The 26,492-nt window shown below is 42.4% G+C and overlaps 1 protein-coding gene across 1 annotated transcript in view; it reads right to left on the bottom strand.

Moving 5' to 3' along the window:
• Positions 1–3,458: 3,458 nt before the first annotated feature.
• Positions 3,459–26,492, bottom strand: part of Efl1 (elongation factor like GTPase 1) — a 150,699-nt gene continuing 127,665 nt past the window's right edge. The window contains 5 exon segments of the mRNA XM_023710847.1: positions 3,459–3,805; positions 13,569–13,714; positions 13,717–13,752; positions 21,769–22,748; positions 25,595–25,742. Of these exon segments, the coding sequence (XP_023566615.1) occupies positions 3,617–3,805; positions 13,569–13,714; positions 13,717–13,752; positions 21,769–22,748; positions 25,595–25,742 (1,499 nt within the window). The 3' untranslated portion in view covers positions 3,459–3,616.

Here is a 26,492-nt window from a genome sequence, read left to right as displayed (position 1 = left end):
AGTCAGATCTGTCCAAATTGCTAAATTTACATGCCAGGAGTCATAAAGAGATATAAATGCTATTGTAGGCTTCACAAGAAAGGTAGTGCAAGTGCAGACAGCCACAGCAATGGTGACATCCTAATAGAGATAAGGGTGAGGCTGAGGGGACCACAAGGAACCAGCAGACACTTCTGGGCAGGAGTGCAGTACAGTCACATGGTGTTAGGCTAGTCAGGACTCTGCAATGCTTGTCACTCAAGCTCCACACCCATTTAAGCAAAAAAAGGAGAAACTGACTACCTCAAGCAACTTCAAAGCCAGGGGTGAAATCAGCCCCTCCTCTTTCATCTCTGCTTTCAGGACCCAGCATGGGACACAGATGTGACCATCAGCCCTGGCTTTACTTTCCATGTAAGTACCTTGTGTTAACTGACTATGCTATTGGAACTGCCTAGCTTTACCTTCTAGGGACATAGTGACTAAGACCTAAGGGTGACAACACACTGTCCATCCCAATGAGTCAAGAGGCTTGAGCACTGCCTGGCTAACCCTAGGTCAGATGCAGGCGTAGTGAGATCAAACCCTCCATCCCCACTCAAGTGCACCCAGCCCCCAGACTATGTGAAGTTGAGCTGGTTTCTCAAAAAACCAAACAAACAAATAAAACAACAGGTGCTGTTTTCAAAAAGTCTCAGGGATACCATATAGGAAACAACAAAGTTATTACAGATATAAGTAATCCAAAAGCTATTGGGTTATCAGAGGGGACCCAGTACAGCAAACTGGTCCTGACACAATCTGGCTTCCATTCTCCAGGATGCCCTAGCCCACAGCACCTCTGTTCTTGGCAGCTAGGACCCACATGGTACCTGTCCACATCTTGGAGGTGGGTGAGGCCCTCCAGGCCATCACCTCCAAATATCTCATTAGGGCAGGTAGGGTCAGTTAGCTACCACATAGATGTTTCCCTTGCTGTTGTCCTGAAAGTTTCCTTAATCTGGCTCTGTGGGGGTTGCTGTGGCTCCTCTGGGCCCCAAGCAAGCCAAGTGGCACTGCCACTTGCGGTCCTTTGTTGACTACTTCCTCCAAGGCTCTTAGAAGGGAGCCAGGGATGAGAGTGGTAGAGGGGCTGGCTCTCCATCAAGCCCTATTGCTCTTTGTCCCCCAGAAAGTGTTGCGAGGGCATATACAGATCTGTCTGCAGAAGGCCACTAACAAATGCAGCTGCCTTCCTTCTGCTGCCAAAGGCCCAGAACTACTCCAGGGTCAAACAGGTCAAAGGGCCCTCTGGCCCAAGAGCAGGCCCCTCCTAGACTCCATCTAAGTGCAACAGCACTGGTGCTCTGGGTGGCATTCATTTCCCTTCTGTGGGACCTCAGCTTTGGGCTTCCTCTGACATGCCAGGGCAGGCTGGGAAAAGGCACCAGCCACATCAGCATAGCTGCGTCTAGACTTCCGTGCAGGAAAGGGCCTCACTTGTGGTTTCTAGGGCCAGCCTTCCTCATAGCCCCTAAAGCTGCTTGCAAAAGACTAAGTCACAGGTGCAAGCAGGAGCACCCACATTTCTACTTCAGGATGGACTAGTTCGAAGTGAGGCTTGAGTCTGGGCTGCCTGGACACAGTGTAGACACCCATATGGCTGGGTTTCTAGGACTGAGTCTCCTCACAGATCGACAACTGCATGGGTTCTGCAGGGAGTGGGCTAGCTTCATTCCTTGACTTGCTTCTTTGAAGCCATTTTATGGCCCATGATTATTCCTTCCAAATGTGGAGGAGGAAGAGAGGCCACCTCTCAACCTCACAGGTCACTTTCCTGACAGTGGCACATCTGGCAGGGCCACCACAGCTGCAGGAGCTCCAACTCCTCCCACATTACACCCCTTTTCTCTATGAAATACTGCATTTGCTGAAAAAGTACAGAGGGTAGGAAAATGTTTTATAGCACATCTGGCAGTTTGAATGATGTTATTTACAACAGCTATAAATTGATGTGCTAGCATTTCCTGTTATCAAAGTGTTTAAATAAACCAATACATGTTACAACTCTCCTAAATTTAGAATCACAATCTGTCTAATTTAAACAGACACTGAGTTCTCTAGCCACACTTTCTCCAAATGCTGGGTCAATTAGACATGACCAGCTATGCCAAGCCTATAAAGACTAAAGATAAAATATGTATAACTAGCATAGAGGCTGGCCTAGACCACTGGGAAATCCCATTAAAAGCATTTCAATAATAAAGTCTATTCAATTCTATGTTATGAAAAGGAATCCTTTCTTTCAGTGGCTATAAAATCATGTATGTCAAAAATTATGTCTCTTTTTCAGGGAATTGCACTTGTTCCTTAAATACACAACACCCTGAATGAGGCAACTAAGGAAATTTATGAATTTCCAGTAATGGCAACTATGTCATGCACATTAGCTAACATGGCTCCAGTAATGGCGAGAGGAAAGAGCTTAGCCTTTCCTTTTACTGTGTTATGGCCTGAGTCTCCCAGCACCTTGGTGCTCACGAGTGGCGCTTCTTGGAGGTGGGTGGATCACAGGTACAGGATGACTAAACAGGTTCAGTACAGTTCTGGGTGTGGATAATGGAAGCTCCACATGAGTGTGGGCGGCACCACCCAAATGCTTGTAGCCTGGATGGAATGTAAAGGGAAAAGATGGAAGGCAGGCTGCTGCTTGCTACTTTACTGTCTTCTACCTGCTCTGCCATGGACTGTCTCTCCTCTTACATGCCACCAAAGCCAGCCAGAGGCTGAAAACTCTACAAAGTCTAAGCTAAATAAACCTTTTCTCCTTTGGGCATCAAGTATTTTGCCTGAGCATTGAGAAAGATAATTAAGACAAAAAGGTACAGGGCACAACTTGCATTAATATTTATTTTTTAAAAAGCGATGCAGCTGGACATACTGTCATACATCTGTAATCCCAAATCCTGTGGGAGGCTGAGGCAGAGGGATCATGAGTTCAAGCCCAACTTATTAACAGTTTGGTAAGAACCCATTTAAAAAACAAAAACTAAAACAAAAGCAAAAACAGACAAAAAAGCAGGGCTGGTGATGGAGCTAAATGCAAAGGTCCTAGATTAAATCCTTAATACAGAATAACAAATAAACAGGTTTCCCATGCTGAAGGAGTGTGAAACAGTGTTTAAAGGCTGCCTACTGAGGGATCCTGCTTTGCTAGACAACCCCATGACTCACTAAAAGGCAGCCACTCTCAGGCACAGTCTCTCCAGATGACCCTGAGCACCCTGAGGACAGGTGGGTGTGAGTCTGAAGGGGCTCCTTGGTGCCAGTGCCCCCATCATGGTCTGCACGTTGTGTCCAGCAGTGATTAGCAGCCTGACCACAGCACATAGCTTACCATGGTGGTCACATACTGGGAAGTAAGAAATAACTCATCACTGCAAAATTTGCCTTGAGCCAGATTCAAGTAAAAAAAATAAAAACAAAAAAGCCCAAAAATATGTTCTTTAATATCTTCTTTAAAATATTTATATGGATTAACTTTATTGAAAGTGAAAGCACAGAGAAAACCAGCAACAAGAGATTTTTCCCAAGATCAGACCCCTGGTGGTCCTTGTTAATTTACTGGGAAGGAAAGCGCCCACTCACACAGCGTGAGCTACTTGTTTTTGCTGAGTGTTCTTTGCTTCTCCGCGTGCTCCACAATCTTCTCCTCCACATGGAGCCCCTTTCGCTTCCGCACAGCATTCATGTACTTCCGGGCCTGGTTCTCGGAGTCCGCCTTCTCCCCAAAGTGCAGGTACTCCTCCTCTGTTGTGGGCACCCAGAAGGGGTCACTGGGGATGATCTTGTCAAAGAAGGGGACAGGCAAATATGTTTTAAATGCATTTATCAGGCTCTGGAATTCATAACTTTTTTTTTGGTATTCATATCTTTAGCTAGTGAAAACATCAGGCAATGAACATACAGTTAAGCTTGCTAAGAACCATGGGAGCTGCAGACAGAGCAAGTTTAACAAAGCCTGCAACATCTGTATGAGCCTGTGTCCTTTCCAAACACTAAGAAAGAAAAGTATTAATCTTTAATAAAAATCCCTAAAATGTTCTCCTTTTGCCTTGGATATACCCAAGTGTTCATGTCTGCAGCCATTTGGCCTTCATCCTGACAAAGACCAACACACATACACATTTCTGGTTATTTTGAAATTTCCACATTTTTGCTCTAGAATCAGTCACACTGGTGAGCTGCTGCAGGTGGGCCCTGGCAGACACAGCAGCTGGTCTTCCCCTCTCTGTAGCCTCAGAAAAGACAAGTTTAGGGAAGCACGCCCAGGCCAGCTGCTCCCAGAGGCTACGCCTGAAGGAGAGAAGGGCATAGCTCCAGGGCAGGGGTTGCAGCCCTGGAGATGGTTGAAAGCTGAGGGGTAGAACACTGTGCCCCTTTCTGTGTGGAGAAATACTACACTCCATCTTTCTTTGCTGAAGGGAAAGCCCTAGAACTGACACTGGCCTCTCTGCCACCTCACCCACGGCCCCATGAACACTGACCAGCTGCTAAGTGTGAGGTAAGAGCAGCCTGGCTTTCTCTCTTTTTGCACACTGGAAGTACGCCATCTGCTGTGTTCTGTTCTCTGTAAGAGTAGACTGCAGTGAGGACCTTGTCCAGCCCACTGTGTAGCTATAGACCAGGCAACAAGAAGCCTTCTTGTTTACAAAGATCACATTTCCCAATATCACCTTTATCAAGAAAAAAGTGAGAACTTGTCCTTTCTATCCCATTTTTTTGGTTATTTTTATTATTTCTCAACTGGGGAAAAAGGTTATTTGTGGCCACAAATTCTACCACTTTTCAGTTAAAAGATAGAAATGAAAGGAAATCTATTTTTTAAAATACTCAATACTGAAAGGGAAATTCTTGTTGGCCAGGAAGGGAGAGGATTTTGGAGGGGAAAAGAGACCATTGGAGTCACAGGGGTGAAAATCTCATGTACAGCTCACAAGGAGCTACAGCAGACATGGGGGGGTGGTCCTGTCCACAGTCATCACGGTTTTCATGTGCACAGGCTGCCCCTGCTCTCCTCTGGAGCTGTGGCAGATACAAGTTACAAGCTGTGATACAAAAGCAGTCACCTCTGGAATCAGACTTGCCTGTGTGAAGTCCATTGTCCTGTGCTCTTGGTGCTGCTGAAGCACCTAGTTGAACCATGGTCAAGGACACAGTGGTCCTTGGCAGGCAGAGGGAAAGGATGAGTCCATCATGACACGGCCAACAGTGAGGTCACCCAAGGCAGAGCACAGGATGGGCAGATTCTCAATTGCAGATGACCTTGGAGGGAGGACCGTAGAGCACCATGGGAGACAGAAACCAGGCTCAACCCAGAAGAATTCCTCTGCAGCTCAGGAGATACAAGAGCTACCTGAAGATGGCTACAGAGAGTACACCCTTAGCTTCCTCAGGGTAAAAGATAAACGGCACAGATTACACCACTGCTAAAGGAAATGACCAGAAATCCTAGAGAGATAAACTCAGTAGGTAGGCTAAACAGAAGACCACTGAGAATACAGTATGTGAACAGGTAGATAGAATTGACAATATATAAAGAGGCAGCACAGAACTCTGGTATCAACCAAAAACCTGAACAGACATTTCTCCAAAGTGAACAAAGGGATAAGATATAAATGAAAAGATGCACATTCTTGTCCTTAGGAGAGCACCGAATCAGAACCATAGTGAGCTACCACTGAAGGCCTACTAGCATAGCTTGTACTGAAAGTACTTTTTTAAAAAAGAAAAATAAATGTTGGCAGGCTGTGAAGATATCGGAAGCCTCACACCCTGCTGGTTTGAATGTGAAATGCTACCATTGCTGTCGAAGAAATTTTGGCAGTTCCCCCCAAATTAAACATAAAATTACCATATGATCCAATTCCACGCTAGTATATACCCAAAGGAAATGTCAGTGTCCAAGTTCACTCACTTCCTTCCCAACAGCCAAGAGCAGGAATGCCCAACTGTGTATGCACGGATGAGTGGCTAGGTGAAACACAGGCTATTACACAGCCACAAAAAGGAAGGACCTGCTGACACATGCACCTCTGTGTTAAGTGAAATAGACAAGAAAGGCTACATATTACATGACTCCTGTATTTAATTCTATGGAGACAGAATGCAGATTAGGGATTTACTAGCAACTGAGGGTAGCGAAGAAAGGTGAGAAAATGCTAGTGGGAAAGGAGCTGTATTCTGGATTGTTTTGGAGGTGGTGAATACACTAAATGCAAAAGAATTATTTTAAAATGGTTACTTTACAATATATGAATTTTACCTCAAATTATTTTTAAGACAGACTTACAAATACAGTACAGAGACAGAAATTTTAAAAAGCATGAAAGAAAAGTCCACAGTCATAAAATACATGTGAGGATTTCTCTGACAGGCATTCTAACATCAAAGAACAAGAAGTGAGTCCTTAGCTGCCCCAAACAGGGGCCGTGGGTGCTCAGCTCTGCTACCTGACACCATGGGAGGAGAGGCAAGAGCGAGTTGGGGCTTTCTGCATCTGGGCACCCAGGCAGACACAGAGAAAATCAGAGAAGCCAGATCACCTGCAGAAGAATATGCACCAGCTACAGTACACGCCAGGGCAAGAGGAGGTGCTGCCAGTGCCTCAGTGGAAGCCCAGAAGTTGGTGCCTAGTGAAGCTATCATCAGGGCACCAAGGAGAGACTTTGGGGGTAGACTGGAAGCACACTCATGGAAACAACTAAGCAATGTCCTTTCAGCAAGAGCAAATAAGCCCAAAGCAACAGCAGACTGAAAGAAGTTAAGAGTGGCTAGAAAGAAAAGTGTAGGCTCCAGCTTTGCAGTATCTGAGAGGGAGTCTGCAAGATGAAGCTACATGCACTTGGGAGTGAGAAAGGGGCAGGAAAGTGCCAAGGGGCGACTGCATGGAACTGTGACTGAGAAGATGCAACCAAAAGGAGGAAAGGAGACCCATCCTGTGGGTCTGAGGGAGTGCACCCCAATCCTGAAGACTCAATTCCAATCTACCTGCTGCTGTGCCCAGCTTGGCCAGGTGCAACTACAGGTGAGGAACATCACCATGACACCAGCTAGGTGAGTCTGTGGCTCAAGCCTGGACTGGAAGCTTGAGGGTCAAAAGCTACCCCTATCGGGACCACAAAGGAGCCTCATGGCGACAGGACAATTCAGTATCTTCATTATGTGGTTACTACACACACTGAGCAAAAGACAATGGAGTCTGGAGTCTGGACTGGATTGTGTCCCAGAGCCACTGCACCAGCCCTAACTGTGTAAGCAGCAAGTGCTGTGGCACTACGGTCCTGAAGCCAAGACACCACTGACAGCAGGGCGATATGGAAATTAAGGACCCCATGAAAGCCATGCTTCGAGGCACCTGCCAGGGCCCTGCTGTGTGCGGCTCCTATGCCTTTCCCTGACTTCGACTGTAGAGACTGGACTTACCCACCTGGCACCCTACAGACATCACACCTGGTGAGACTTAAATACGCCATGTGGTCCTGTCATGTCAGTGTGCTATCATGGTGCTGTGCTACAGGGTTAAAAGACGTCAACCCTGGGAGGACAGAAGCAGGGTATATGGAATCTCTGTGTCTGTACTGTTTTTGTAACTTTCTGGGGAAAAAACCTGCATTAGAAGTTTTTAAATTCTACCATCCAAAGCTAAAAATCTCTTCTGTCAGGATTACCTGTTGGAGGATGAGGTACAATTCCTAATACTTGTAAGAAACCAAGCACATGAGCCCTCCTTAGGTGCTCACTCCTCTGGTTGGCTTGGGAGGTGGTGGTGGTGGAGTGTGGTGTGCTTGTTCCTCACCAAACAAAGTGTATGAACTCAGGAGTAGGAGTGGCTGGCACTTCCCAAAGCTGGGAGTAGATGCTGAGACCACAGTAAACACAGCAGAGGATCCCCAGTGCTGGCTCACCACCAGTCCCTCCCTGCTCAGCTGTGAGATTGCCCACAAACCCCTCAGCCCACTTTGGCAGGGTGGGATATGACAGTCTAATCTCACTGAATGCACAAGGATGAAGGGAGACCACTGGGTGAGTAAAGAGCTTGTCTTACATTACTTTTCTTGTTTCTGAGACAAAATACCTGACACCCACAAGTTAAGGGAGGAAAGGCTTATTTAGCTCAGTTTGTAGAGGTTTCAGTACATGTTGGCAGGCTCCAAGGCAGGGTGGCATTGCCAAGGAGGAACAGTTCATGGTAGGCAGAAGACAGCAATGCAAGCAAGCAGGCACAGAACCTTAATAGCCTTTTTCTGCCCTTTTTATACTCTATCTAGGCTACTGAGATTAGGTAGTATCAAATCAATTAGTAGGCTGATTTAGTAATCACATGCCCTCAATCCTAGCACCCTTAATCCCAGCATTGCAGCATGAATCAATCATACACACACACTCTAGGTCCAGCCATCTCTAAAAAAGGCCCACTTGTGACCACATGAGGCTTTCGGGGAGATATCTAAACACAAGCTATAACAGAGTTGTACCTGGAATGCAGGGCACATCACTACCCGCTCCACCACGCTACTGTGAGAAACCCAGTGTGGCAGCAAGAAAGCAAGCCAAGGTCAGCAGAAGGGAAAAGGGAGGCATAGACAGTAGCTGACCCTCTCCTCCTATGAAACCAGCAGGCTGGAGTGAAGGGACATCACAGCCACCAAGGGGCTGTGCTCCACAGGCTGGCAGGTGAATCCTGCTGCTCCCAGTCATCCCCAATCCACTGTGTGAAGGACAAAGGCAGTGCCCAATCTCTGAGGGTACATGTGTACCAAGCCATGAGCTGATCTTTAACAGTGCTGTGAGCAAAGCCCTGCAGGTGACTATGATGGGTACCACAATGGGCACCATGAGTCCAAAGCTGGTCAGCAGTACCCTCCCCTGACCAGGTGGAGACAAACCCTTCACAGAATACAACAAAGCTCAAAATCTTAGCAAGTCTAAGATGTAGTAGTTAAATATATCTTAAATCCTGTGAAAAAGTAAATTGTAGAGAGAATAAGAAATGAGGTGCTAAAAAAAAAAAAAAAAAAAAAAAAAGAAAGAAAGAAATGAGGTGCTAGGTAAAGCGTTATCTAGCTTAGACTAACCACTTTAAGACCAGAGTCCTGTTTCAAAATAGGAGCCTGGAATGGTGGCTCACTCCTGGTAACCCCAGCACTTGCAAGGGCCACGGAAAGAAGGCCATGTGGTCAGTTTCAGCCCGGGCAACCCAGTGGCTGAGACTCAGTTTCAGAATGAAAATGGGTGGGGCAGGAATTCAGTGTGAAGGCTGTGGGTCCAGGGCTCAGAACCGCAGGAAAAGAAAAAGACCCAGCAGTTGTAAGAGTCCACCTCTGCAGACTCAAGCTTGGCTCAGGTGCTTCTTTGGTTCCCAGGCACACCTCCCTACTTGGCAACATCTGCCCCAGGGACCCTTGTGGGGATGCAGCCATAGGCAGCTGCACACTGCCCTGTACCCTCTGCTGTTTATACCAGAGCTCCCTGTGCCAGCCAGGGCAGGTGGTCTGCTGTAGTAACCATGCTGCATCTGCTAGGACGTGTGAGGTCAAGGCCTGCACACTGAGGAAATCTGACAGGGCACATGGAAGGATACCTTCTTCAGGGGGCAGACACCAGGCCAGCACCAACGCTGTGTAGGCTCAGCCCTGAGGGTCTGGCTCTTCTCTGGAGCACATGCCTCACACATACAACTCTTGGGCCTAAAGCAAGAATATATTTTTCAAGTCCACAGCCTAAAGTGGGTGTTGTCTTGTAATTCATAGGAAGGAGCCCTAGCGCAAGCTAGGCACTAAAAATAAAAAAGCCTAGGCACTTAAAGAAGAGAGGCTAGAAGGAAAAAGCATTGGGGGCATCACTGGGATTTCTGCACAAGTTTTAACATGATGATGGAAGGCAGGCAGGAAAACCACATTCAGAACAAGCTGCAGCACTCTCGGGACCCTTCACTCCTCACCCGGAGAGGCCTGAGTGCACCCCAGGTGGCCCCTGCATGATGTGTCCATCTGCAGGGTGTGCTGACACACATGGACCGCAGCCCTAATTGGTCATATCTTTTCCTCTGTGCCTGCCATTAGCTCCTTTTTCTTCTTTCTCTCACAGAAGGGTAAAACTTAGAAAATTTCAGATTGCTGACTTCCAAGGTTTCCTCATAGAAAATGCCTATAATTTTATTTTCTCTATTTTTGAAGCACTTTCTCTCAAAAGCTCTTGATTGTAAATTATATGGTGCGTAGAATACAAACGAGAAAACGGTGCCTTAGAGTGAGAAACCAGATCTCAACTGTTATTTCTAAACCTAACTATGAGGATAACCGAGACAGCCAAGAAATATCAGATCAATGACATTTAATTATAATGTCGTGTTTAAGACTTTCAAAGATTTGAAGCTTTTGGAACTAGGACCATGACAGGTGGCAAGAAAATGACAGAAGGATGGTATAAAACTGGAGCAAAACTTTTCTTGACAACATTTTTCTCTAACATTATTTATTAAGAGACTGATTTTTAAATAACACGCTGTAACTAAGCCAGAAACTATTATTTTTAAAAACTAAATGTTTAAGATCAATTTCAATCCTCCTCCCCTTTTTAATTCTAAGAGATAAAGGAAACTGGAAATCATCATGACTTTCATTAACAAAAACTGCCTATGGGTTAAAAACCTGCTGTTTTTAATCTCGGCCATCCCTAAACATCTATTCTCATATTTCTTCAGTAATATGTGAGCACATGGACAGTGAGGCTCAGGGAGTGCCGACATGTTTCCTAGAGTCAGGTAGTGAACATTTTAGGCTCTGCAAATATTCTCTAACCCAACTACTTAACTCTGCTGGGAAGTATGTAAATAAGTAAATGTGTAAGTGAGTGGGTATCACTGAATTTCAATAAAATGTCACTGACTGCAAGAGGCAATGGGTCACAGTGGCTGACTCCTGACTGAAGTGGAAAATGCATGTTCCAGGTCCCTTAAGAACTGGGGCCTGGTTAGGTGAGTCATGACAGCCCTGGGCAGTGGGTGACAAGTGTGTGTCTGTGTGGGAAGGAGTATGGCTGCCCTCCCTACCCTATTCTTCAGCCTATGTAAGAAAAAATGATAGGGGGTCAAAAGCCATTCTGCACCATCAATGAAAGCCAAGTGTTAGGAATGTGGCCAGGTTGCCCTCAACATGAGCCACAGCCTATTCCAGATGCCTCCTCAGACTCAGAAGTAAAATAAGCTTTGCCTTTCTTGAATCACTAGAGTTCACTATGTCTTATTACAAGTCTTACCTGTTTCCCAAGTAATTTGCCAATTAGGAAAAGAAGGAAACTTTATAATTCTTTAAAAAAAAAATTGCTTGAAAAAAATCACTTTTAAGCACAAGACTTTAAAATGTTGAGTTTTAAACTAAAAGAATATATAAATTCAATTATGTCAGTCTTCCAGTAAAGACATCACTACAGCAGTCTGATTGTTCCTTTTGGGTCTTTCTTTACAGTCAGCCCCACTGATTACTTATCCTACACTCTTCATTCCAATCTTATGCTACAGCCTATTTTTCTGTGCCAGTACTGATCAAGACAATCTGTGAGATGGACCACTTGTCATCACTAAAATACCGGGAGACAGGAGTCCTGGCAGTGGATTCCAGCAGCACCAGGGCCAAGAAGAGCACACTGTCTCTCAAGGTCATCACACTGGAGGGGATACACTGCACTCTAGTTCTGTGTCTCGCAGCCACGCATTTGGTCACTAAGGCCTGTGCGACAGGATCTGCAATGCTGTTTTTCATCAAGAGTATCAGGCTATGCTGACACTACAGATAGTTCCCACTCTTTAGGCACTGCCTTTCTTAATCCATTCCTTCTATTTTTTGCTGGTTTTGTGTTTCACATAAAAGCTGAGTGACAAAACCCAAAACCAAAACTGAAAAGCTAGATTTTTGAATAAATGGTAAATTACTACCCATACACTTAAGATTAACAAAAAACTTAAAAAACTTTTTGGGCTGTTTTCTACATAATGAAATGTAGCAATGATATAAGCCAATAAAATTATTATACTATCATTTAGTTTTCAAAGATACAAAATGTAAGGAAAATTGCATTGAAAAATCACTGTTAAAACAGAAAGTCTATAGTGACTGAAGAAAATGTGATCTGGATCAGAATATTAATGGTGATTCGACCAAGCATTAAGAATGTAGCTTTTAGGGGCCAGGGAGATGGCTCAGTGGAATAAGCGCTTCCCTGGCAAGTGCAAGGACCTGAGTTCAATCTCTGGTTCTGCGGAAAAAAAAAAAAAAAAAGAATGTAGTTTTTAAGGACAAGCAGACAGAGTTGCAGCCTTGGGCTAGCAGCTCTCTGGCATCAGTTAGGTGGTGTGAACTTGTCAAGTCTATCTTAAGGCAAATTCTCCCAACGTGTCACCCTTTTTTCACTACTGATTCACTTGATTATAAATTTAATTTTAAAAAGAAAACTCTTCCTCAATTATTTTCTTTCTCCATTAATCATTTAAATTTCAGCTCTTTGTTTTAAGTGTTCTTGAGAAAGGAACCCATCAGGCTAAAGAAAGTAAGAGAAATAAGAGCTTCATATTGGACCTACCCAGGAGTTTTGCTGAAAGAGTTTAAGCGCAGAGCCCTGGGCCATCTGTGTGCCACACAGTGCAGTGTCACACTTCAGAGAAAAGCCACTGTGAACCAGAGAAACAAGAAAACAACCTTGGCCAGCAAGGGGCTTCTACAGTCAGGCTCCAGGTAGGACAGCTGTCTAGAAGTGAAAAATCAGGGAGATCCCACAGCCTATCCAAATCAGCAATCATCTGACCCTAGTGTCAATGCTTTTTCCCCTAAATTATAAACCTCCACAATAAAGGTGAGGTTACTTAGGTTTCCAACAAATGGATAAGAAAAACTGCTTTTGGAAAACAATCTCCTCCCTTTCATCAAACCTGAGCTCAGTTCCCTGGGTTAGACTTTTCCTGTGATGACCTGACCAGTGAGGCTGGCCTGATTCTCCACTGCCTCCTGTGATGATTTTCCCTCATCTTAACCCAAATGTATACACAGTCTTCTCTTCCCTGCAATGTGGATCTGCGGACTTCCTTTCTGATCAAAGAAACAGTTTTTCTGCTCACCTACCTTTACCTACAATGAGAGATGTATTCTGATGAGCTCTCATTTGACAACATGTGAAACCATATGGACGCTGAATCTCTGGGAGGACTGGAGAACAGGTAATACTACCCTTGCAAACACAGACCCCTCTCTAAAGCATTTTTTTTCCTCCTAGAAGGAAGTTTCCCTTTCAAAAGCTCTGAAATTTCCTTTTAAAAGTCTTCATAAAATTTTTTGTGCCTTAAATTTTACATCAAGTAAGAATGAGTGTGTGTGTATGTGTGTGTGATACACTACACATTTAAGGATCATCCAGTTGGGATAGAAAAAGCCATCTGCTTTCTCTTGCCCATCTGTCCTTGGAGGCCACATGGCATGATGCATCTGCTGGCTACTGCTGGCCCTGCTGCAGGAAGCAGGCCCATGGATGAGAAAGACAAATGAGGGTGTGAGTCTTACCTCCCAGTGGCTGAATACCAGCTGCGGGCTGGCCAGGCCACTTGTCCTCTTCCTGATCTCATCAGCAAAACCAAAGCTTTCGGCTACAGGCAGCACTGCTTTGATGATGAACATGTCTGTCCCTTCTTTCATTTCTTCTTGAAGCACCGGTCTTCTCTCTTTGACAAGACAGCATAGACTCGACCTGCAAAGCCAAAAATCTTTAAAATTCACTGACTGACTGTCTGGCTTGAGCAACATAAGGACATGATTACATCTTGATACTGTAACATCTGTTATTTCTTAAGGCTTGGGCATTTAAGTGTTTACTTCAAAAATAAGTAAATAGAGAAATAAAATACAGAAATAAAAGATAGCAAACCCCAAATTATACTACCAAAACACAATCTCAACATAGCATGAGAAGCAGGAAACTTACAAAAGAACACTTGATATAATTACACCTAGGAATTAATATCTGTGCACGAGGTCCCACAAGATGGACATAACCAGGCTCTACAAATCGTAAAATATTTTAACAATTATGAGACATTATAAGATGATGGCAGTGGTCATTATGGTGACACAGGCCATTTGGGCTGAATAAGCAAGTGCATAATAGCATTATATAAATGTTATTTTTTTCTTAAACATAATATCTAAGAGGTATGGTATTATGAGAATTTTATTCCACTAGAAACTGATAGCATTTGGAGTTTTTCACACCTGATGACAATTTCTAATGTGACATCACAGAATTCTAGCAGATTCCCATGGCTGACCAATGTTTCAGGCCCAGTTCTCCCTCACACAAAGGAGGAAGGGCAAGATCATCCCCTAGCCTGGTGTGTGCATGAATGCCTGTGGGTACACAAAGTCACCTTTCAAATAGGAAGAACAGACTGTACAGAACAGAGATGAATTAAAAATCACAGAACATCCAAGAGAAATTGCTGCAGCTAGCAAACACTCTCATTAGAGCTTCCTCTTTCACCTATTGCTTAAAGAATCATTTTAATTACACCACTGGTCCATGCATATGTAAATACACAGCATGGCAGGCAGGGAGCCTCACAAATCCTCCTCTCCACAGTCACAAGCTGATGACCGGCAAGAAGTGCACCCAACCCACTGTCACCCTGTGTTTTATACCAGGACTTGAGAAACAGCACTACTGACTCATTCTTCTCTCCACATGGGCTTCCCTTGGGAAACCACCTTCAGAAAACTCAGGGTGTCATGAGGCCTCGTGGTTTTAAATTAAATGAATGAATGAACAGGTAACTTAACAAACCAAAGGCACTGCCTCTACTCTGCTCCCCAAGCTGGCCACCACACTCTCCTTTTCTTCTCCTTGAAAGGCAGTGCCTGTTTCTCCACTGCACGACCTTTGACACCAATGTTCTGCTCCTGTCCAGAGCTCTACTGAAACTGTTCCCTTGAAATTTCACACAATTTGCATACTCCTAACCTGATGGGTGCCTTTTTCTGAATTTTCATTCTGCATGATTTCCCTGTGGTTTTTAATTAAGTTTACTGGTACACTTAAGGTATGCATAATGATCACATTCATCATAGGGAGTTCGTACCTGTACGTAATATAACCTGATTATTTTTCCTCATTCCCTTACCCCTTCTTCTATTGCTTTTCCTCTCATTTATGAAAGTTTTGTTTCCATTTTTGCCTTCTTTTCTCTTCCTCCCTTCCCCCCGCCTCCAGTTTCCCTTCCCATTTGAAAATTTTCTTCCTATTTCATAAAAAAATACATTGTTTCGGTCCTTATTTACACTTCCGGTTTCTCACACCTGAGAAACAATGTAAGTAGTACCTGAAGCTACAGATCAGTGCTTGTTTGCTCTGCTAATTCTTGCCAGTCTTAGCATTACCCCCTCACACCTCTGGCTCTGATCAGTGTTCTCCTGCTCATCTTACTCCTGAGTGTAAGCTTCTTCCTGTGAGAGTATTCTTTGACAGTTCATACTCTTCTTTGAACTCTCCTTGGCAGAGAACCAATTTATTTATTTGTGTGATTTAATTCATTTCATGCCTGAGACTTCTTTCTCCAAGCCAGGACCTTCCCACCTACCACAATCACATTTACAATGGCTGCCAGGGCATCCTCAGTGTGGAACCCAACTTTCTCTTAAATTCGGCATGTCTAAGAATCATTGCCTACTGCAAAAGGTAATGTCCAACTGTAGTCATTGTCCTTGTTGTGCATACTAGAAATGTCAGTTACAGAATCACAACAGTAGGGAGAGGAACTTAAGGATCTACAAGTCCTCCTGTATTAGTCACTTCAATTCTGCTGTACGCAGACCCTAAAACTGAGTGGCCCCCAGGCAGCACTTCATTTCCCTATGGCCCCAACAGCCACACAACCTTGGGACCTCAAATCTGTTCCTCTTTAGTTTTTACCCATGAGTTCCAGTTTCTAGCCGGTTTTCATTAAGTTGGATAAATTTAATCCTTCCACAAATCAGTCTTTTCTTTCCCAAATTAATCTTCTTGTGATATGCTTTGTATTTCTTCTTTGTATATGCTCAGCTACTTTTCTTTCAACTCCCACGATTTCTTTACCTTAGTGTGTGTTGCCTGTAAATGAATATACTGTAATACTTCTAGTCTGACAAGCTCTAAGAAAAGTAATACAACTATTATAGTCACTAGTAATTCCCTTTAGGGTATATATTAGTTTGATATACAGAAAAAAATATCTTACTGTAACAGCTAGTGGGTATCAACTAGTAATCTTTATTCTTCTATCTCATGCTAAGGAAAGTATTAAGGTGGTCTGTGGAAGTAAATAGAAAACCATAGGGGTTAAAATGATTAAGGAAGTAATTTGGGGCAGAGGGACCAGTACAGATAGTGAATGGGGACAGGCTGCTAGGCAGCTATTGCAACACAGGCCATAGCTCTTCTTGTTGTGGGTCATGCAAGAAGACTTGGATCAGTACCTGTAATTGACACCAAATATAATTAATCATGTACTATATTTTTTGGGCCATTTGGTTTTAATTCCACTAAAACTACTTTTCAAAACTGGGGCACAGTGGTGGGTCACTCAACAAAGAAACACTCTAATAGAACTTCCCCAACACACATGTAGCTTGCATGACAGGTGTGTCTATGCTTCCATGGACTCGGAGGGCTCTAAACCTGCCACTGTTACCATTGGGAAATCAACGTGGCAAGTCAAAATACAACTTAGATCACATCATCTGCAGGGCTCTAGACATTGCTCTTGCATTTGTTCACTTAAGAGAAAGATCCCTGGATGCCCTGCGGTATGGGGGGTACCAAAGAAGAATTCTTTGGGGGAACATAAAGCAAGAGTGTTAATCACCTGGAATCATTGGATCTGGGCTAGATTCTCAACTATGCTATGAATGTCTCATTTCCGCGTAAGGCCCCAAGATTGGCAGTGGCCTACAGTATCATCAGCCCCTGTGAGGGCTACAGCGAGAGACTGAGTACAGACCACAGTCTCTGAGCCAAGAAGACTGTTCCCTGTCCACAGCACCATCAGACCTCTTAGCTCCTGCAGTTGGCAACACACAGTCTCAGTCCAAATCTATCTTGAATCTTCTCATCATTCACAGCCCATTCAAAAACAACTTGCTGTATGAAGTCTGATACCCCTAAGCTTAAAACATCCTCTTGCCCATTTGAGCTCCAATAAATTTCATCTGTTAGTTACGACATTACAGATTCATATATGCAAATGCTTCTTCAGCGCTAAGATTACCTAATGTTGATTCTATGATCTTTTAAGGTAGAAGAATAGTATAGGTATGCTATAGTCTTTTTCTCAATTTAGGAAAGGAATCAACTATTCATAACACTGTGTTAAATGGTAAGCTAACAGGAAACAATGTGTACTTCTACCTTGGGGTTGATATTTAATGTAAATTAGAGCACTTCTAATTAATAAGAATTATTAGAATGCTTCTGATATATTGAAGCATATATTAATAATGTTGACATTCATTCCTGCACATAAAAACAGAAATACAATACTCATAGCTTGGATTAAAGTTTTAATACTGCCAAAGAAAAAGGAATATTTTTAAAATGTGAGGTTACTGCCAAAGATAAAAAGAAAACAAAAATGAAACAATAACAGGTTAGAAAAAACAGAGATAAATGACTTCTCATGACAAGAAAGTAAAAATATGATAGTTAAAGAAGCCCATTAAAGGGAACTGTCAAAGGCTAAACAAAGGCAAGAAAAGCAAAAAGGGGCATTGTCTTGGATTCTTTTCCCAGATAAAAATAATTTTGAGATGATTATTTTCCTCCAAAGTTTCCCATTCCTATGCAATTCCACCCAAGCATTTACTGTTTTAACAGTCTGCATACAAAGAAGTAAATTTTAAAAAGATTAAGGAAATTTGTTTTGTTAGATAAAAAAATAAACCTAAAAACAACTTTATGTTGCTTTCTAGAGAATTAAAAGGAATGGCCAGCAAAGTCTGATATTGTCTCAGAAGATTAACAGAGATCTTACAGACAGAAGCAAACCCAAGGAAAACAGTAAACTCTCTTCATTTCTTTTCCGACTTAAAGATGCTGATTTGAAAAGGGAAAACAGCCAACCATGTTGACAGACCTGGGACTCCAGAGACTGGCCCTCAACACCAGAGAGCCCCTGTAAAGCAACAAGAGAAGAGGCCTCAGAAGAGATTGTCTAGACTAAGCAAGAAAACCTCAAACCACTGCAGCGGAAGAAAACAAGTTCAGATCAGACCTAAACAGTTTCTTTGTAAGGCAGTGGTGTGATAGCAAGTTGCTAACAGGAAAATGGATTAAGAAATGGTACCAGGGACAATGGTCCAGATATGGTACACTGACCAACCCACAGCTGCACAGCTGCCACAGTGGGGGAAAAAATGGGAGTTCACAGCCCATGTGTGTGGGGTTGCTGAAGCCTGGCACAATGGAAACTGCAGTGGGCAAGGCAAGGCAAGGCAGAGTGGTACTCTGCCCCAGAGAGAAAAGAGGACAAACAGTCCCAAGGGCTACGACAAGAAAATAGCAGAGTATGATGCGAAGAAAAAGAAAGGCAGGATGGGATAAAAGCAGGAATGACTAAAGGTAGTTTAAGGTACTGCTCTGGGGAGGCCTGGTCACATGTAGTCTACGTGGTGATTCCCTATGAGAATGAGAAAATGGACAGAGAGGCATGGCTTGACAGGGTACTAGGAATTTCAATCTGATAAATGCCAACAACATATTCTGGCTTTACACGGCATACTGAAATATGTCCTCACAAAACAAAAGTATAAATGCCATTTGAAATGGATCACACAGAAGAGATGACAATTTGGAGAAAAAATGTATTTCCATTATTTTAGTTATTCCATTATTTAGACTAGTTATCATTGTCTTCAGAGAAAGAAGATTGAGACCCTAGACTTTGGGATGATCATTTCAAATACACAGAAGGCAATGGAAAAGAAAAACAAAGCCAAAAAACAACAGCCTTTAAAATAATAGACCCTAAGGAGAGTCTAAAAAAAATCAATCATGAATGACCTCAACACAAAGTTAAACTAACTTAAGCTTTATCTATTGCAATTGCTAGGCTGATAATGAAGGGAACAGACACAGCAGACCTGATCTTCATCAAATACTTGATTTATAACTTGTGAGTTTTACTTTTCAGACAAGAACATATGAAAAAAGTAAAAAAGGAAGAAATATGTAAATATTAAAGTTTTTTTTTTTTTTTTTCCATCAAAATATTTTCCTGGGCCGGTCAGAGAGCTCAGCGGATTAAAGTGCCTGCTTAGGCACACGCAGGAACCCGGGTTCAATCCTCAGCCTGCTGTGCTAGCCCCACCCCTAGGGCATACTGAGATGGCTTTGATTGAGACTGGGCATGGTGGTGCACACTGTAATCCCAGCACTTGAGACGCTGTAAACAGGAAGGATCACTCCAAGCCTAATCTATGTAGAGACCCTGCAGACCCTGTACTAAATACATTAAAAAAAAAAAAAAAAAATCCTTTATTGTTGCTGACATGCTGGTAGGTAAATACTGGAGTTTGTGAGACTATACAATTTCTATAATCTAACCAATCATCACCATGGGAAGACATAATTTATTTTTAAAAACAGAAATGGGGATCATCCGAACTTTCCACATGCTAGGACAAGATGGAAGCCCTAACCACTACAAGTCTGTATCCCACATGGGAGATAACACGTGTCTGTGTTCTTACTGGCTGGACAACCTTTCTGGAACTGTTCAAACACAGTTCCTTTACTTAAGAGGGATACTGAACAGGATGGATGCTCAAAGGACAGGAACTGAAACGGCAGACAAGCACAAAACCCCTGCCAACAGCTGATGAAGCATGTTGTGGTTTACATCCGGGTATCCCTCCAGAGCCTCAGGCTCTCATAGGTAGGGCTCCTAGGAGAGGAAAGGACCATATGGGCAAAACCCAGGAGCATCTAGTATTTCTTGTCTCCAGCTCCTTTCTTCACTTTCTGTTTCCTAACTAGCCCATGAACAAAGCTGCTTCTGCTCAGGTCCTTCTGCCATGATTCTTCTTTGCAGTCCACTGGCCATGAACTAAAATGTGCACCCAAATCAACCTCTCCTGCTTTAAATTGTGGGTGCGGGGTAATACTGTGTCCCAGCAACAAGGAAAGTGACTAAGAAAAACAAGTAGAAAAGTAATGCTCTTCTCAAATTCAAGAAGTGTTGATCTACTGAAACAGGTACGTACAGCAACAAAGGAGTGGGAGAAGGACTCGAGGCTCAATACATACGCACACCGACAGATCACAGAAGTGAGAATGAGTGGCATCTACAGAAATAGTCACGCGTGGTCAGAGAGACTGCAGAATGGCTCTGAAGTCTTCCTTCAATTTCTGCCTTAAGAAAGTTCTAAAGGAAAATACATAATAACATTTAAAAATGCTTTAGATGGGCACTCCCTAAACCTATAACTCCATGAGATGCTGACAGGTAGCTGTATCCACATGAAGCAGAGAACCACTATACATGGCAGGTGATGCTCAGAGACTCCATTTACTTTATGGCACACACTGGCTTTATGTAGTCTTGCGGTTACTAATCTCGGTGACACTGCTTAAGGTAGCTGTTTTTTGAAATGCTGCTCTGGATGCTCAGCTGGTCTCACAGGAACTTTATTGTGAAGTGAGCCTGAGTTTCCTGGGTGGGGGTGGGGTTATATGCCTGTAATCCCAGGAGGATCAAATGTCTGAGTACTGCCAATTGCAACTTGACAAGACCATCCCACACTGAAAAGTACAAATGGGCTGAGGATGTGGTTTCGTTGCAAAAGCCTTGAGTTCAGTCCCCGGAAACTTCTGTCCCACTCCTCGAAAAAGCTCAAATTTCTTTTTTCAGGTGTTAACAACCAAAAGCAACTTACTAAAAGAGGTAGATTCCCACATAGAGGACTTAGGTCTAGAGGTCTAGATCCATGCACTGCCTTTCCTTAGTATGCTCATCACTGCTGCACCTGTTCCATGCGCTCCTGAGAAGAGATCTGCTGGGCTAGGGGTGTGTTCTCATCAAGCTATCACAAGCTACTGCCCTCTTCGCAGAGGTGCGGTAATAGTGGTTAAAAGCCAAAATAGCCACTAGTGTCACAGATCAGTGTTTTCTGAGATCCCAAAGAGTAAATAATCACAAATGGATAAAACCCTCAGCTAATTCTGGTTTTCAGAAAGGACCTGAGAAGAGAGTCACACAGCCCTTCTGTGCTGTCAGTACAAAATGCTGCCTTGCAGTGTGTGGTAGCACATGTCTGTAATCCCAGCACTCAGGAGGCTGTGCCAGGAGGATCACCACAAGTTCAAGAACAGCCTGGGCTGCAGAGCAAGACTGTCTCAAAAATAAAACAAAGCAAAACAAAACAACAAAAACATGTTGTCTTATTCTTTGACCATTTTCAGGATGACTTTGGCCACAAACATGGCACATTTATTCACTGGAGAAAAAAACAGATGCACAGGTTGGGATGGTAAGAGATTCTATTTGTTCCAAAAGGAAAGACCTTCAGTAGGCATGTATGTTCTTTCCTCAAGGTTTTAGTACTTACAGCTTCTGATTTTCTAAGATCTTAACTCCTTAGTAAATCAGAAGATGATACTGCTTCTATAAATACACTGAGTGCAGGACTTGGGGACTTCACTACCACCCAGGGCACCTCTTTTCTTTATTTCCAGGCTTACCGAGAACATCGCTGGTGGCCATGATGTCACAAGTATACATAGCTGCCATCAGGCGCTGTGGTTTCACCTGCAGGGCATAGCGACATGCTTCCTTCATGGTGGCAATCAACTGTCCTGAGAAGGGTCCATAGCAATCAGTGACTGGAGATTCTCCTTTCTGGGAAGTTTTCTCAGAGGCCTCGGAGCAGCCAGCTGGTGACTCTTGGTTTTCATCTCCAGCAGGACAGCTTCTCTCTCCCCACTGGCCCTCTCCAACCACATCACATTTTTCATGATTCTGGTTAACACTCGCTCCTTGTTCTTCAAGCTTACTTATGTCCCATTTTTCCAGAATAAAACAGACACCCATGAGGGGCTCCTCACACATGGGGCCAGAGAGGGTTGCCAGCTGGAAGCCACTCACAATGCTATTGCCCAGGTCTCGGTATCTATTGGCTGCCTGGGAAGCTCTTCCAGCTGCGCCTGTCCACACTGAGTTTTGAAAGTCCATACTTCTACTGATCAGTATGTTGGGCCCACATTTTCTTGGGCCAAATGACCAGATTTGGTCAACGGTGTTCCGCCATTTTCTCCCTGTTAGGTGTTGCTCCAGTTTTCCTTTGAATTCCCACATTTTCTCTTGGGTCTTCTGATGAATCATCTGAGTATTTTTGCCCTCATCCAACAAAGATGTCAGCTGTTCCATAGAACGAATCAAATCACTGTTTTCTTCCAAAATCTGAGTGACTTCTTCTGGAAGGGGCATAGCCCGGACACTGAGGGTAGCAAGTTTGTTGGGGGTTGTGATGGTGATCAGCCCATCAGAGTCGACCTGGACCCCTTCAGGGATTTTGCTCTGATCATCTCTTGTTTGGTGTATGACTGCAACTTTCTGTTGTTTTTCTATTTCTTCATTGACCATGTCAACTTTTGGGGGTTTTGTGATTGTTTCTCTGAAAGGAATAATGGGTTCCGATACACTGATATGAATCTTTGCAAACCTACAAAATCAAGAGAAATAAAGGCTTACAATCAAAATGGCATCAATGGATCCTTTTATGCAATGAAAACTGTGCACAAATACAGAAACTTAGAAATTGTTTTGCATGAAAGACAGTAATTTATAATACATCACAATTCATATATAATGCTGCCTTCATTTTGGCTTGAAAAGAATGCCTCTAATGGGAACACACCTTCAGGGAGTTCTATGCTTGTACTGAAATTTCACTGCTTCATTCATTCTCAAAATAAATTAATTATCTATTTAGACAAGAATGCTTTGAGTGGAAAATAAATGTTTTAACAAGACTTGACATATGAACTCTTCAAAATACAATTTGCCAATCTAAAAGTCTGGAAAAGAAAAGCCCAATCATTATAGCTCTAAATATACATACATAATCAGAGAATTTCAGGAAGGACAGTCAAATCCTTACAACATATTTTGTTTTTATAAGAGGCTCAGAGGCTGTCAGGATACCTATGCCTTGATTCTATAACTTCATGGTGATTGCCAAGCACTTGGCCAGTACAACTGAAAGGAATGACTGTATTTAAACAGCCATGCTTAGCTATGGAACATTTGAAATCTGGCTAGCATGACTGAGAAATTGGATTTTTAATCATAATTTTAACTAATTTGATTTCAAAGAGTTTCACACAGGTAGTGGCCATTATACTGGACAGCATAGGTCCTAAACCCTGACTTGGCACCAAGTTCAGAGAGCCCTTTTCCCATATAACACAAGTTTAGGCGCAAGCAGATTCTGATGATGGCAATCTCTGTCTTCTAATTTGCCCATTTCTCATTGTCAGTTACTGCGGCTCCAGTCTGGTCCATATCCATTACTGGAAATATGGATAGATACATGTAAGAAGTATGCATATGTTATATACGTACATATATAGATTAGAAGAACTTTTCCCTAGGAAATTTTTGAAATGTTTATATTTAATCCTAGATTTACTCTACTTTGTACAAGTGGAGGTTTCTAATCTTATGATTTTGATAAATTTGAAAAGTCAACAATTTTCTGAAAAAAAAAAGAAAATTTGATATCCAAATTAATTTTAGAATATAGAATTTGAAAAAAACACTATAACCTGTGGAAGAAAATAAAAGGTGGAGCATGCCTATAATCCCAGGACTGTAGAAGGCTGAGGCAGAAGGATCGCAAGCCTAGTCTGGGCAACTTAGTGAGACTCAGGCCCAAAAAATAAAATACAGGTTGGGACTGTAGCTCAGTGCAAAGACCCTGGTTCAAGCCCCTCTATTACTTAAAATAAAAGTTATTGTTTTGTAATTTTTTATTTCCAAAGATTTAGTGTTTCAATTAATATATATGTAGAACACACTAGATATCTACATGTATTAATTTAGTTATTCTGACACTCAAACTCAACAGCATGCATAGACAAAGCTACAGTTTAATCTTACCCAAAAATTCTCATATAGAAGCTAAGCTAACATCATACAATGAAAAATAACTACATGTGCATTTTGTTTCTGATGTTGCCTTCTTAGGTAGGAGGTAGGGGTTACCACTGTAAGTGCTCTACATGCATTACTTCTTCAGCAGCATTAGTACTATCCTCATTCTGTAGAGGGGAACATTAGAGAAGACAGATCAAGGTTCTTCTCCAAATGGCTAGTAAGTGGAGAATTTAGGAGCTAAAACTAGATCTGACTTCAGAATCTGCATTCCCAGTCATTATGCTACATTGAAAAACAGAGTTATACAATATATTAAGGAAATTATTCACAACAATAGTCTTTTTAAAAATAATTGGTTATTAATAAAATATGTCAAATGATGAGAAAAAAATGTCAAATTAAAAATTTAACTTCTTGAACCATCTTTAAAAATACAAAACTGGCATTCAAGAAAATTCAATACCTGTTCTTGATTTTTACATGTGAAAACAAAAAGACTAAGCATCTATGCCATATCTTTTTTTCTAGCAAGCCAAGAATAAAACTGATAAGGAATATCTTCAAAATAACTAGAGCAAACATATACTATGGAAAAATCCTTGAAAGCCACCATTTGCAGTCAGGATTAAGACTGTTACAGGCTGTGCTGTACCATAAGATCTGGGAAGCATTATAAAGAAGAATAAAAATACAAACACTAAAATTGTATCAGAAAAATAATGTCATCATGGGCTAGAAATCTAGGAGTCTTGAGAAAGTATTAGGAATAGAAAATAGCTTCAGCATAATTTTCATATTCCAGAGTAATATGCCAAACCTATTTTATTTCTCCCTACTAGAAATAAACAGAATATGACTTTTTTTTTTTTTTTTTTTTTATTGGCAACACTGGGCATTGAACCAAGAGCCTTGTGCTTGCCTTGCAAGTTTTCTACCACTTGAGTTATCCTCTGCCCTGAAAAATGTTATTTATAAAGTGATTCAGACTGCCCATTTAATGACACATAGCACCTTCACACAGAGATATAAAGATTTCTAGAAGGTTCACCTTGTGGAGACCACAACAATGAGAAAAGTTTGTCTTAATCTCACCTACATTTACAAAGATTTTGTTTGTTGTCCTTATATGTGTTCTTTATGTACATGCTTAAAGTACAATATACACATATGAAAATATTTTATAATTCAAACTAAAAATGCAAAATAGTTCGAGTAGGCATTAAGTTCCACTTTTTAGTTAATAAAAATTATATTTATGATCTAATGACAGTCCTGTCTGAATGGATGGCATTTTATTTTCCTCCAAAAATAGGCTACAGTCCATACTTACGTGGTTTAGGAAACACTGAAAAACATCCCACTGACTGTAGACCTATCAACACTTTCTCCATCTCTAACAATTTAGCTAACCTTTCTTTTAAGTCATCCAAGCATCGCTGAAGGTGAACTTCCCCTGCTGTGACCAAAACGTGCTCGCCTGTTTCCTGAATTAAAATCTGGACACAGGGATCAGCTTGGTTCAACAACTTCATTCCTTTCACAAGCTGAGGCATTTCACCTGGGTTAATACATAAAATATTGATTATTAGAACCAATATAGTCTAAAGACAATAGGCACTTAAGGGAAATTCCAATAAAATAAAATATTTTTTCGCGGAACCGGGGATTGAACTCAGGCCACTGAGCTTGCCAGGCAAGTGCTTATTCCACTGAGCCAGCTCTCCGGCCCTAAAATAAAATATTAAAGTTATGGTTACAGTTTATGTTTCTTCCAAGTAATGCTGCAATGTGAATAAAATTACCTTCCATGCATTGACTGTACAGCCAACATAAGACACAGGCTTACCACCAAGGTTCCAAAGATCATCTACACAACTACTTCAAATGGTCAGTAGATACAAACATCATTCTTATAAAAATTAAATTTATGATCCAGTATTACCGAATCTTATAAATGTACATACTATATACCTAGAAATGTATCACAACGCTTCCTCAAGTGGTTCATATCATATCAACAAATCAGCAAGATATCATTTAATATTATACAAAAGAAACTTTATCTGGGTCTGGGGAGATAGCAGTCTAAGAGCCTGCCTGGCAATCACAAGGACCCAGGTTTGATTCCCAGTAGTGCATGCCATGCCGGCCCCGCACCAAGCTGGCCACTGAAACCAACTGTGGTGGCACATATCCATAATCCCAGTGCTGGGAAGCTGAGACAGGAGGATCACTACAAGCTTGAGCTGTGTAGCAAGACCCTGACCAGACAGATAGATAGACAAACAGACAGACAGGCAGATGGAGA

The sequence above is a fragment of the Octodon degus genome, unplaced genomic scaffold (genome assembly GCF_000260255.1).
Source record: "Octodon degus isolate 3935 unplaced genomic scaffold, OctDeg1.0 scaffold00002, whole genome shotgun sequence".
Taxonomy (NCBI): Eukaryota; Metazoa; Chordata; class Mammalia; order Rodentia; family Octodontidae; genus Octodon; species Octodon degus.
This window is presented reverse-complemented; position numbering and strand designations above follow the sequence as displayed.